The sequence below is a fragment of the Epinephelus lanceolatus genome, chromosome 4 (genome assembly GCF_041903045.1).
Source record: "Epinephelus lanceolatus isolate andai-2023 chromosome 4, ASM4190304v1, whole genome shotgun sequence".
In the NCBI taxonomy this organism is placed as follows: Eukaryota; Metazoa; Chordata; class Actinopteri; order Perciformes; family Serranidae; genus Epinephelus; species Epinephelus lanceolatus.
This window is the reverse complement of record NC_135737.1, coordinates 1,864,761-1,877,524: the sequence shown is the minus strand read 5'-3', so window position 1 is coordinate 1,877,524 and position 12,764 is coordinate 1,864,761. Positions and strand designations below refer to the sequence as shown.

The following is a 12,764-nucleotide window of genomic DNA, read 5'->3' as shown; positions in this document are numbered from 1 at the left end:
GTACGCGTCATCTCCGAGACACTTTGGGATGTGCACCTGGAGCAGACATGCCGACACACGCACAGAGGAAAACAAACATGGCTGACCGCCACCCACCTCGCCGTGAGATCCAAACAGCTCCTTCTAATTTAAAAGCAGACGTGTGGAAATACTTCGGCTTCTACAACGTTGACGGCGCAAGCGAACTGGACAAGAGCCACATTATATGTAAGCTGTGTCGTGCTAAAATAAAATACTTTGGCAACACAACAAACATGAGAAGCCATGTAACTCGATTCCACCTGATGGAGGAGTCAGGGAGACGGCAGGCTGTTGTTGCTGCGGCTATTAGTGGCGCTACCGACCAGAGAACAATCGAGGAAGCAATTAGAAAGCTGCCACCCTCATCTGAAAAGGCCAAGTGAATTACGAAGGCCAATGCGGCATTTATTGCCAAGGATTTGCGTCCTTATTCCGTCATGGAAAATCGGGGATTTCGAGCACTGCTGCATACACTGGAGCCCAGATACACCATCCCACCCCGATGCTATTTCACCAACACGGCCATCCCGACACTCTACCATCAAACCAAAACAGAAGTCATGGCCTCGGTGTTGAAGGCAGGTAGGAACGCAGTTACATGTGATGCGTGGATGTCTGTCGTCACCAAATCATTTGTTACTCTAAGTTAACTGCGCATTTTATCTTGTGATTTAAGATACCTGTTGTTACCTTTGGTTCCGTACAACGAAGTTGTAACTTTCCAGTTTGCACGCATTTCCATTTATATGTTTACTAAAATATAATGGAAATGAATTCAACTGTTTCTTATTACAAATGCACTGTTTTTAAAAATTGCAAGTGTTGAATGCTTATTCAGTGAGACAAAAAGAAATGTGTGTTGGGAAAAAGTGCATCAATACATATAAATTAAAGATGCATCAATAATCGTTTTATAATCGAATCGTAGCCCCTGAATCGTAATCGTTATCTAATCGTGAGGTGCCCAAAGATTCCCACCCCTAATACTAACAGTGCACTGTCAGAGATCAATCAAACAGCAACCCTGGAATTAAAGTGGCAAAATGGATGTCAAAATATTTTTATTTTGGGTTCATTATTTTGTTTTCTGAAATCTCTCTGGAGCTGTGTTAAACGCCAGTGTTGTCATGCTACTGGAACTTCTAATTTCAATACAATATCTTGAGAAATATCAATATTCGATACCAATTCGGATACCCTGGGAAAAAATAACATTGAGAGCATAAAAATTACATTTTGCATTAAAAGATAAAAATTTATTAAGGCTATAAAATAACAACTTTTTTTAAGTTAGTAGCAGAGAACAGTAGAATGACTGCAAGACATATTAACAGTAAAAGAGAGTGAGAAAGCGTAGCTATTAGCGGTGTATCAATAATGTGGGAAATGAAAACTGAAATCATTTCAAGTATTCTGAATTGATATGTATTAATTAATCGATATTTGACAACCCCTCTCACCACACCTGCAATTTATTCTGGAACTGTGTGTACCTCCACCATTTCTTTTGTGCATTCCATTGTGGAACAACAGTGTTCATCAACAGCACACTACAAAATTTATGTGTTTGCATACTGACATTGTTGAGCATACTTAATTTTGTCACTTTTCTAGTATGAAAACAACAACATACTCCAGATGGGCTATACTTATTAAAATCAGTACAGTAGTGGGAAATTAGGACTTGTAACAGCTGTTAGTATGAGAGAATAGATGATGGAGGAAGTTACCTGGGGGACCACATCCTGCAGGAAGGTCACAACACTTTCCATGTAAGACTGCTCACTGTGACAACATAAAGCTCATGTCAGTTCGAATAATCATGGATTTATGGGCAATGCTCTATTTTATATAAATAAAATATTCTACATGTAGGGGACTTCCATTAGTTTGCAAAGCAAAATTAAATGTCATGTGGGGCAACATTCAGGCTCAGTCTCCATGTATAAAGCTATTTTTGAAAACAGGTATTTTCCTCAACATTTTGGCCTCTCATCCACATCCAAACAGAGTTTTAGGTCACTCAAACTCCGATTTTTAAAAACGCCGTCTAAGGTGCAAATTATTTCTTCTGGTCATTTTAGATCCCTGTGGGCATGTAAAATGGAAGCAATGACGTAGTCTCCTCAATTTGGCCATGCCTATTGTTGCTTTTTGAAATGAGAATCCTCCAGAAACAACAACAACAACAACAAACTGCCAGTTTGTTTAGGTTTCTTTCGTCTCTCGTTATCAATCCACACGAGTCATATATCAGTTTTGCCATAGCACCAATGGTGGGTAGAGTACTGAAAATCTGTTCTCAAGTAAACTTGAGTAAGTAAGTAGGTTAACTTTTGATGTCTTACTACTCAATTACATGCCACTCAGCAGAAGCTACTATACTAGATGTTTATCTGATAGTGCTGTATCAAAATTGAAGGAAATTATTCCATCGACATTAAATTTAATACCATGTCCAACTGTAACAGAGGTTTCCTGTACTGACTTAAAACTCTCCCAAATTGATTATCTTGTTGATAGTGCTGCAGGCTCGCTGCGAACAACACAAGACCTTTTGGGCATGGAATTCACCAGAGCTCACACTCGAAGGCTACTTAAGGAAGTCTTACCTTTAGTTAACACTTCTATATTAGACATGATCAATATGTCTGCGAGGGCAGAGACTGCAAGCGACTGACTGACAGCCCTCGAGACCGTTGTACCCTTTGCCGTGGAAACATTAAACTTTCGCTGCTGTCATGTATATATATACATACATATATATATATATATATATATATATATAAAACGCATTTGACACAACTGACCATCAAATTCTGCTACAGAGACTGGAACATTTAATTGGCCTTAAAGGTTCTGCACTAAGCTGGTTTAAATCCTATTTATCCGATCGATTTCAGTTCATTCATGTTCATGACGAATCGTCTTTGCATACCAAAGTTTGTTTCAGAGTTCCACAAGGTTCTGTGTTCAGACCAATTCTATTCCCTTTATATATGCTTCCCTTAGGTAACATCATTAGAAATCACTCTGTAAACTTCCATTGTTCTGCAGATGATACACTATCATATCGATAAAGCCAGAAGAAACAGATCAATTACCTAAACTTCAAACATGCCTTAAAGACATAAAATCCTGGATGAGCTCCAATTTCCTTATGTTAAATTCAGACAAAACTGAAGTAAATGTTCTTGGCCCCAAACACCTCAGAAACTCTCTATCTGAAGATATAGTTTCTCTGGATGGCATTGCTCTGGCCTCTTGCACTACTGTAAGAAACCTCGGAGTAATATTTGAGATGATTGTGAAGATTTGTCTTTTAACTCCCATAGAAAACAAACTTCACAGGTTGTCTTCTTTCATCTGTGTAAAACTGCAAAAAATTAGGCCTATCCTGTCCCAAACAGATGCAGAAACACTGGTCCACGCTTTTGTTACCTCTACACTGGATTACTGCAATCCCCATCATAAGGTTGCTCTGATAAATCTGTATAAACTCTCCAGCTGATCCAGAACACGGCCGCACGTGTTCTGGCAGTGTGATGGCCCTGGCCTGTATGTTCTGTACGTTGTCTCTCAGTCCCTCTCTCTGTGTTTTCTCTCTGAGGTGTAGCCTGATTGCTTGATCTGGAGCACCTGGGCTAGGTGCTCCTCCAGAAGATAAAAGGCCGAAGCTCCAGTGCTTCAAAGTGTTGTCATGGTACCAAAATTGGGACCCACAGTACGATACCAGTGAAAGTATCACAGTTCTGAGTAGTATCACAATACCACAGCAAAAATTTGGCAGATGTGCCTTTTGTCATTTATAAAAAGATGAATCACTCTTCCATAATACATCAATGATATTTCAATGGAATAAATTACTTACTGACTTATTCATACTTCAAAAACAGCATCAATAACTGATTAACATAGGGGGGGATCAAAATAAAATGAATAAATAAAATAAAAATCAACCAGTCACCCTCCTCCTCTGATAAGTTAAGAACAGTCCCTTAAGCGCGGTGAGGTTTGTGGACCGTTACCTGCCACAAAGAGAGAAATGTGAACGGCTCGTTTCCCCTCTGACACGTCACATGCCTGTGTGTCGCCACGGCTCAGCTGTTCAGGTATTTCTGGGCAGTCATGACACCAACAAAGAGGAAATTATTGGACCTGGAGCCGGGCTTCTCGGTCACCAGTAAGCCGTTTTCTTGCACCACGGAGCACTATGGCCGCCGTATTTGACCGGAATACGGCAGAGGTGACCCCCGTTCAACCCACAACCAGCAGGATTCGCCTTTCGTTTCTGCTGCTGGTTGGAATCCGTCCTCGCACAGCATGCTCCTGAATGTTTTCTTTTGCTCACACAAAACTATTTTTAGTCGCAAATGCGAGTAAAATGCTCTGTGGAAAACAAATCACTGTAGCATAATATAAACAAATCTAGCCTACAAGTAAAAAGAAATAAATAATAACTTTCACTGCTTAAAGATACTCAATAGCTCAGCTAATACCTGAAATGTCACTGAAAAACAAACCACTGCAGCAGCATATTGAGTGCCAGGTGGCCAACGTGCGCCGTTACCGGACAGTGCATGGACACTCACCCTCTTGCGACTGGACTTTGAACTTATCCCACGGTAGTGGTACCGTGAGGTTCCATAGTACTACGGTACCCCAACATTATGGTATCATGTATCGTGGTGTTTTAGTACCGCGGTCTACCACTGGTACCAGTATACTGTGCAACACTAGTGCTTGGTTGGTTTTGTTGATCCTTTTGTACACACAACACCATGCAGCACATTCTCACACACCCACATGCGCACTACTGATCCTACTGGCTTAACACATCTCATTCTTTATCTCATTCGTTAATATTTGTTTACTTTAATAAATCACTTAATTTACTCGTATTCTGAGTCTTTTTCCTTTCTTTGCCATAAACTCTCGAGCCAGGGATATGACAAATGGGGGCTCGTGCCACGTTTTTCCCGTTTATTCTGCATCTGGGTAAGCTTTAATCGGTGTAATTGTGTTTAATACCTAGTTGTGCAGTTTAGTGGTTGCAGCCTTGGGTTTGTTTGATTAGTAAATTTGTGGCAGCTTGGCAAGGGGCTGTTTGGGCTGCAGTCTGATTTGGCACATGTGTGCCTAATTAGTTTGTAGTTCATGCTTGCGCCTGGAGTTTTGGTTGTTGGTGCAGGTGGCTGCTCATTTGTTTGTTTGAGGGAAGGACTTTTACATTTCGGGTGCCTTTGCAGGCTAAGTAAATAGTTTTGTTTATGGCTTTGTAAAAGGTTTTGGGTTACTTACCTGTTTCTTTTGGAGGGAGCTTTTGGCTTGTCAGTCCTGTTACTGCTGTTGCCAGCTGGTATTTCCCTGCACTACACCTTGAAAACGTCATAATGGGCAGAGGCAGGCCTGAAGTCAACAGGTCAGGTGCACCAAGATGTCTTCCTACTACTCCTCTGGTTTTGTGGTTCTGTTTATAGAAACTACATCTTGTTATATCATGCAATTATTCGTGAATTCGTAAGATCTCATGGGACCTCGTGACTCCCGCTTTCCGGCAGAGTGGCAACGCTCAACACAGCAAACGCAGCCAGTGGGTGTTGACGGACAGCGGAGCACGTAGCGGATAACCAGTGCAGCCATTCCGCAACGGACCAGCATCCAGTGGAATTCCAGCGTTATGATTCCTACATTGTTGACTCTGTTTTGCCTTTGTCTGGAGAGTCTGACACTGGTGACTGTGTTCTCAGTCGGGGATGGGGTTAAAAATCCTCCCTGTTCCGCTGCATAAAATGTTCCTTGACGGTGAGCTGGTTAAGGGAAAAGTGGCTGTTGGGGTGCGGCCGGCTTTGCCTATTGATGGTGTGCATTTAATTTTAGGCAACGGCCTTGCTGGCAGACTGGTTTGGATGGATACTCCTTCCTCACCTCTCACCGACCCGCCTCCCTCACCTGTAGTTACACCTTGTCCATCTGAGTCTTTGAGCTCCAGTGTGTTGCCAGATGTTTCTTCGTCGTGCGTAATTACGCACGATGTTGGGACCTCAGCCACAGGTTTTAAACAATAAAGAGGCCTTGACAAAACCAGCCAGTCTAAGAACAAAGTAAATGTGCCAATCTTCCATCGGTCCGGTAGCTATAAAAGTGTAAATCACTTTTGAAATTCAAACTCTTCCTCCCTATTGGACGACAGCAGCCAGGTTCAGGTGGAGTCAGACGGAATCCCCTATGACGTCACTGAGACTTTAATTGCCTCTGCGCACTGATGCCCCTCGCAATCCCCGAATGATAAGTTACTGGAAGGAAGCCAAAGCTTTCTGTGTGCAAGTTACTGCTAGGGAGCACCTCAAACGTTTGAATTTGACCGACCTAGGCCGCCCTTTTGTTTCTTGACTCGCTGGACGAGGAAAGACACATTTTATTTTTATTTTTAACACTACACGGAGCACAAGAGGAACGCCACGCAACCCAGCCGTTCCTCAGCATCTGCAGAGTTTGGAGAAATCCCCTTTTTCTCCCGAGGAAGACGGAGCCACCAAGGCCCCGTTTCATCAACCGAGTCAACTCAGCTGATCCCTCTTCTACCACACCAAGGACAGCATCTTTCATCCCGCTGTAGGACGCTCAAGTAAGAGAGCTACGGTCTACAGAGACTTTATATTTAGTGTGTGACTTAAGAGTGACTTTTGACTGTGATTTTGTGAACTTTGAGGACCACTGTGTCCCTTTCTTTGATAATCTAACCAGTGATTGTTGCTTGTTGTTGTGCTCGCCAGAGCAAATTGATTGTGCCTTTAGTTGTGCCGGCCGCACGCTCACAATACGCCACATTCCTATCTGTAACAAGGGCCAGTGGACAGCAGGCTGACCCTGGGAAAAATAAATCTTACATGTAAAATGTTAAAAAAAAAAAAAAAAAAAAGTAATACAGGTATTCCATAATACAAGATTTATGATAATGAATAGAGAAAGTGAATTTGTGTTTTGTTATTTTGATTCTATTTTGGTTTGAAGGTACTGGAATTGTGGGGGCGGCACGGTGGTGTGTTAGCACTGTCGCTTCACAGCAAGAGGGTTCCCGTTTCGATCCCAGGTGTGGGAGCCCTTCTGTGCGGAGTTTGCATGTTCTCCCCGTGTTAGCGTGGGTTCTCTCCGGGCACTCCGGCTTCCTCCCACAGTCCAAAGACATGCAGATTGGGGATTAGGTTAATTGATAACTCTAAATTGTCCGCAGGTGTGAATGTGAGCGTGAATGGTTGTCTGCTTCTATGTGTCAGCCCTGCAATAGTCTGGCGACCTGTCCAGGGTGTACCCTGCCTCTCGCCCAGTGTCAGCTGGGATAGGCTCCAGCCCCCCCTGCGACCCTCAAGAGGATGAAGCGGTTAGAAGATGGATGGATGGATGGATGGATGGTATTGGAATTGTGATTTTAGTATGACTTTTGTGGGTTTTTTGTGGGTTTGTTTTTCTCACTGTGTTTACATCCAGCAAAAGGTGGTGGCAGTGCACAACACAGCCAGCTCAACAGCGGCCAGTGAGGAGGACCCGCTCCAAAGCCCTGCTTCCAAAAGGAGGGTTTCAACATCTTCTCTGCTGGAGAGTCTGCTGGGACCGGCCTTCTCAGATCAGAGTAGGAATTTGACTTTTTAAAATGTTAAGATCTACCCACAGAAAAATTTTCATATATTTACCCAATAGTAAATTATTATTTTGTGTCTGAAATCTGCAATCCACTTTCATATTGTACCTGAATTTGACTGGTGGCTGATGTCAATTTCCATTACTCTCTCTATGATGCTACCAACTCAGCAGCAGCCCAAGTCAGCGCATACCAGAGCTGAGGAGGAGGTGACCAAATACTGCCGTGCTGAAACACCCACTCTCTCAGAGGACCCTCTTCGCTGGTGGAAAAAGAATCAAGTGCTGTATCCCATGATTTCTAAGTTGGCTAAGAGGTACCTGTGTATTCCTGGCACCAGTGTCTCTGCAGAGAGAGTGTTCTCTACTGCAGGAGACATCGTAACTGCACAGCGGAGCACACTTGATTTGGAGCATGTCAACCAGCTCCTGTTCTTGCATAAGAACTTGAAAGTTTACAATCCTGATGAGACTGATGATAGCAATAGCAAAGACAGCAATGATGATGACGAGTAGCTGCACATTTGCCTCCATTTTGCACTTACATGCCTTGGCATGATTTAATTCATTCTGTTCTTTTATTCATCCCCCACTTATTTAGATTTAAAGCTGCTTTTGCTTGTGGATAGCAAAATGTTTGTTTGTTGTGGGATGCTATGCTGCTCATTGAATACTTTGTTTAGAAGTCTTTATCATTACTGAATAAAGTATCCTTTATGTTAGATCAGATTGAATTAGCTGAACAAGCTAATAGTTGTTGTTTTTTGTATTAAACCTACAGAACTCTGTGCAAAAAGCTGAGGATTTTAGTTAAAATAAGTTATTTGTAAAGGATTTTGTTTGGAAGTCTTTATTTATTATTTCTGAATAAGCAGAATAAGCTATTTGTTTTGTATTAAACTTGCTAGATTTTTGGTTAAAAGTTTTATTTTTAAAGGATTTTGTTTGGAGGTCTTTATTTTCTATTACTAAATAAGCAGAATAAGCTATTTGTTTTGTATCAATCCTGCCAGTACAGAAATCTGTGTAAACAGCAGAGAATTTTGGTTAAAAGAAGTCTTAATTCTAAAGGCACTTTATGTATTACAGTTTATGTAATAAGAGCAGCTTTTTGTTGTGGGAAATGTGTTGGATCGTTTGGTCTAATATAAATAAAAGATAATGGAGGTAAATTTGTTTGTTTACTTTAATTAATGGATACTGACAAATATACCTTGTTTAAAAGAAATCCTCTATGGGGAAAAAGATGTATCGATAATCGTGATAATTGTAATAATTGTTATGATCATTTAATAATCGAATCGTAGCACCCTGAATGGTAATCGAGTCGAATCGTGAGGTGCCTAAGATGGTACAGCCCTAGTCAGGACCTGTTCCCCGACCCAAAGGCACAGGGAAGCAACCCTTTCGTCTACTGGGGTGAACCCAACGTACAGGCAGAGAGTCTGGGGGATATCAGAAAGCCCACCCCGCCCCTCCACCTCTCACCCGGAGCAACTCCATCAAAGGAGAGAGTCCAACCCCTCTCAAGGACTTGGGTTCCAGAGCCAGAACTATGTGTCTAGGTGAGGCCGACTATATCTAGCCGGTAGCGCTCAACCTCTTCCACAAGTTCCGGCTCCTTCCCCGCCAGAAAGGTGACATTTCATGTCCCAAGAACCAACTTCCATAGCCGAGGATCGGCCCACCAAGGCCCCCGCCTTGGTCCACTGCCCGATCCACAATGCACCAATCCCTTCTGGATCCCTCTGCGGGTGGTGGGCCTGCAGGGGGGACGAGCCCATGTAGTCGGTTCGGGCTGGGCCCGGCCAGACCCCATGGGCGAAGGCCCAGCCACCAGGCGCTCGCCCACGGGCCCCAGCCCCAGGCCTGGCTCCAAGGCGGGGCCCCGATAACCCTCCGGGCCGGGTACATGTTTTCTTGTTGTTGTCCATCATGAAGGGTCTTTTGAATAAAATTTGCATTTGTTAGAACTTCTTAAAGGGCCAGTGTGTAAAATGGGTTGAAAACAGTGACATCAGTGGTCAAATTCTAGACTGCAGGGCTCACTCGCTCACCCCTCCCGTCGGGTAAATGACGGTGGCCACGTAGGGACAAAAAGCCTTGTGCACGAGTTTTTCAGGAGTAGGTCTATCTAGCGACGAGGTGAATGTTTATTTAGAAATCTAAACCATGTTACAATATTGTAATGAATCCCTCACGAGCAGAAGACCAGAGGAGTGTTCGGGAAAAAGGCCAGTTTATTTGAGCACTCCAAAAACTCCGGTAACACTCCAGGGTGTAAAAGACTCCGTCCCAAACTCTGACTCTCCTAGCGTAACAGACACACTTCATACACACATACTCGTTTACCATAATGAGTGGGGACCCCATCCCCTCTCTGCTCAATCTCCAGCCTGCACACTGACTGACAGCGTAGCCGGTAAACAGAGCTCAGCTGTTTATTTAGCCTAGCAATATCTCCGGACTATAGTAGCTGCAATGGACGACTTTGAACTCGATTTTGAAGAGTTTCTTGTAGCGGACACAGACCCAGAGCCATACCTGTTTGAGCCGGAGCATACAGATGAGGAACTCCATGTGTTTGATGCTGAGCGGGCGAGAAGAGAGGCTGAATACACAGAATGGGATTCGGTGCTACTGCTACCATCGTTGGGGAGATATATCATCAGGAGGAAAAGCGCCACAGAGAGTGCATCACAAGGAGTGAAGTTGCGTCTTCTTTTCCTCGCAGATGACGGTCCGGGTTCATTCTCTCCTGTTGCGTAGTAAGTGTGGTCCATTCACAAACTTTATAACTAAAAAAACTTTTCACTACTCTATCGACGAACTACTAACACTCTCTGCTGTTTCCTCCTCCTTCTTCCTTCCTTCCGCTATCTTCGTTGGTTCATTTATACACGCGAAACGCGTTCTCTGGCTGGCTGGATTGTCCACTCGGTCTGCCGTACATACATGGCGGCGCAAGATGGCGACCTCTCTAAAGCAAGGCCCTTGCTATATATATATATATATATATATATATATATATATATATATATATATAAAAGCATAATTATAAGGCTACGAAAACCAAACAAATTTTATTTTATAGCGATTATACACTTGTATAAACATATTAATGGGTAGTATATTCAGATTCAGATTCAGATTGACAATAAACCATGCCAAATATTACACACTGGCCCTTTAATGTTTTATTTGTATGTAGCTTATGGCAGCCAGTCAGCAGCCTAGTGAGTGGTGATGTGCAATGCGCTATCCACCTTATTTTTCACGGAAACACGGAGGCAAAACGGAACGCAGCCAGCTTCCGTTTTTTTGTGCGACACTTCCGGTCCAGCACTCTTACCACTGTGTAAATGGGAATCGCCTTGTTGTTTACCTTGCTGAGTTTAGCTATATATATGTATATATCACATTTTTCACGTCACTATATCACCGTTTAGACTAATCTGATGTTTGTAAAGTCTATAAACACAATGACTGAACAAACATTAGTATTTTCTCTGTGTGTAATTAATAACATGGTTATCGAGGATTAGCTGGGCTAACCGTTAGCTGTTAGCCATTAGCCGTGTCTGTAATAACTCACTAAACTCACAAAGTGGCCCGTGAAAAAAATATTTTCTCCAGCGGATGTCTTAGTTACAACATGATTGAGCTAATTGGAGTAGTTTCATGTCGTATCCGACAACGGGAGGCTTTTAACGGATGGCGATCCTGATGTTAGCTTTGCTGCTAGTGTTAACGTTAGCTGTCCCTGTCAGCTGCAGCCACTGATGCTTTCTAGACATCGTGATTTCCCAAAACTGAATAAATACCACACATAGCAACACAAAACTGCTTTGCTAGCTCAATCATGTTGTAACGGCTGGATGGTTGATGCGTACATGCTGATTCAGGTGCTATCAGAGCCGATCCGTGCATCACTATGGCTTAATGATCAACTCAGTCAATTAAAACAACCCGTCCTGTGTTAGGAGTGTATGTCGCTGACAGAAAGAAAGAAAGAAAGAAAGAAAAGGGAACAAAAGATAGAAAAGCAGCGTACACCTCACATATTTATTTCTCACAGTTGCGCACACGTTTGGCTGGCATGCAGAAGCACCGTCTGTGTGTCGAGGGTGCGAGCCGCAACTTCAGCTGCTCAGGTAGAGAGGCTTAGCCCGGTGTGTTTTTTCGCTGATTCGGTTCTGCAGGTTCTCTGCTGGTACACTGGAGACAGGGATCAAGCAGTTTGTCTCACTCGGGATAGATTGTGCTTTTTTGGTTCATAGTTTATGACTGACGTGCGATTTATTCGCGTTTAGAGGGAATAAATTTCATTCATTCAAATACTAGGTCGGACCTTTGGGTAGTCGGACTAATGGGTAGTCGAACCATTGGGTGGTCGGACTGACGCCATGCACCCTGCCTGTGTGACATTTGGCACGTGGCTTAAACTTATAACTGACTGTTTTTTGTAAGGGTTTTTTTTGTAAGGGTTTGCCTCTGAAAAAATGAAACTAACAGGGACGCTATGCTGTAATGCTTTGGGGGAAACCCCAATTAAGTCACAGAGAAAATATTGATATCAAGTATCGCCATTCAGCTAAAATATATTGAGATATGACTTTAGTCCATATCGCCCAGCCCTAGTGGTTAACATAAGTAACATGATTTGTTGCGCAGTATTGACTCAAAGTTAATGTAAGGTTATTATATTGTAAACTCATTCACTGTAAATTCAAAGATCAGCAGCTGACTCCTTTGCTGTAACTTTACATTAAACAGTCTTGGGGCGGCAGTAGCTCAGTCCATAGGGACTTGGGTTGGGAACCGAAGGGTCGCCTGTTCAAGTCCCCATCCGGACCAAAATATGGAGCGTGGACTAGTAGCTGGAGAGGTGCCAGTTCACCTCCTGGGCACTGCCGAGGTGCCCCTGAGCAAGGCACCGAACCCCCCAACCGCTCGGAGCACCTGTCATGGGCAGCCCAGTCTGACATCTCTCCACTTCGTGCATGTATAGGTCCAGTTTGTGCGTGTGTGTTCGGACCTGTGTGTAATTGACAAACAGAGTGAAAAATTGAATTTCCCCTCGGGGATTAATAAAGTATATAAAA

General features: G+C 43.2%; 1 protein-coding gene across 8 annotated transcripts in view; it reads right to left on the bottom strand.

Moving 5' to 3' along the window:
* bcas3 (BCAS3 microtubule associated cell migration factor) overlaps positions 1-12,764 on the bottom strand; it is an 877,760-nt gene that overhangs the window by 853,411 nt on the left and 11,585 nt on the right. For all 8 annotated transcript variants that reach the window (XM_078166843.1, XM_078166844.1, XM_078166849.1 and 5 more), the window contains exon 3: positions 1,752-1,806. In XM_078166843.1, coding sequence (XP_078022969.1) covers positions 1,752-1,806 — 55 coding nt within the window. The remainder of the gene's footprint in view (positions 1-1,751; positions 1,807-12,764) is intronic.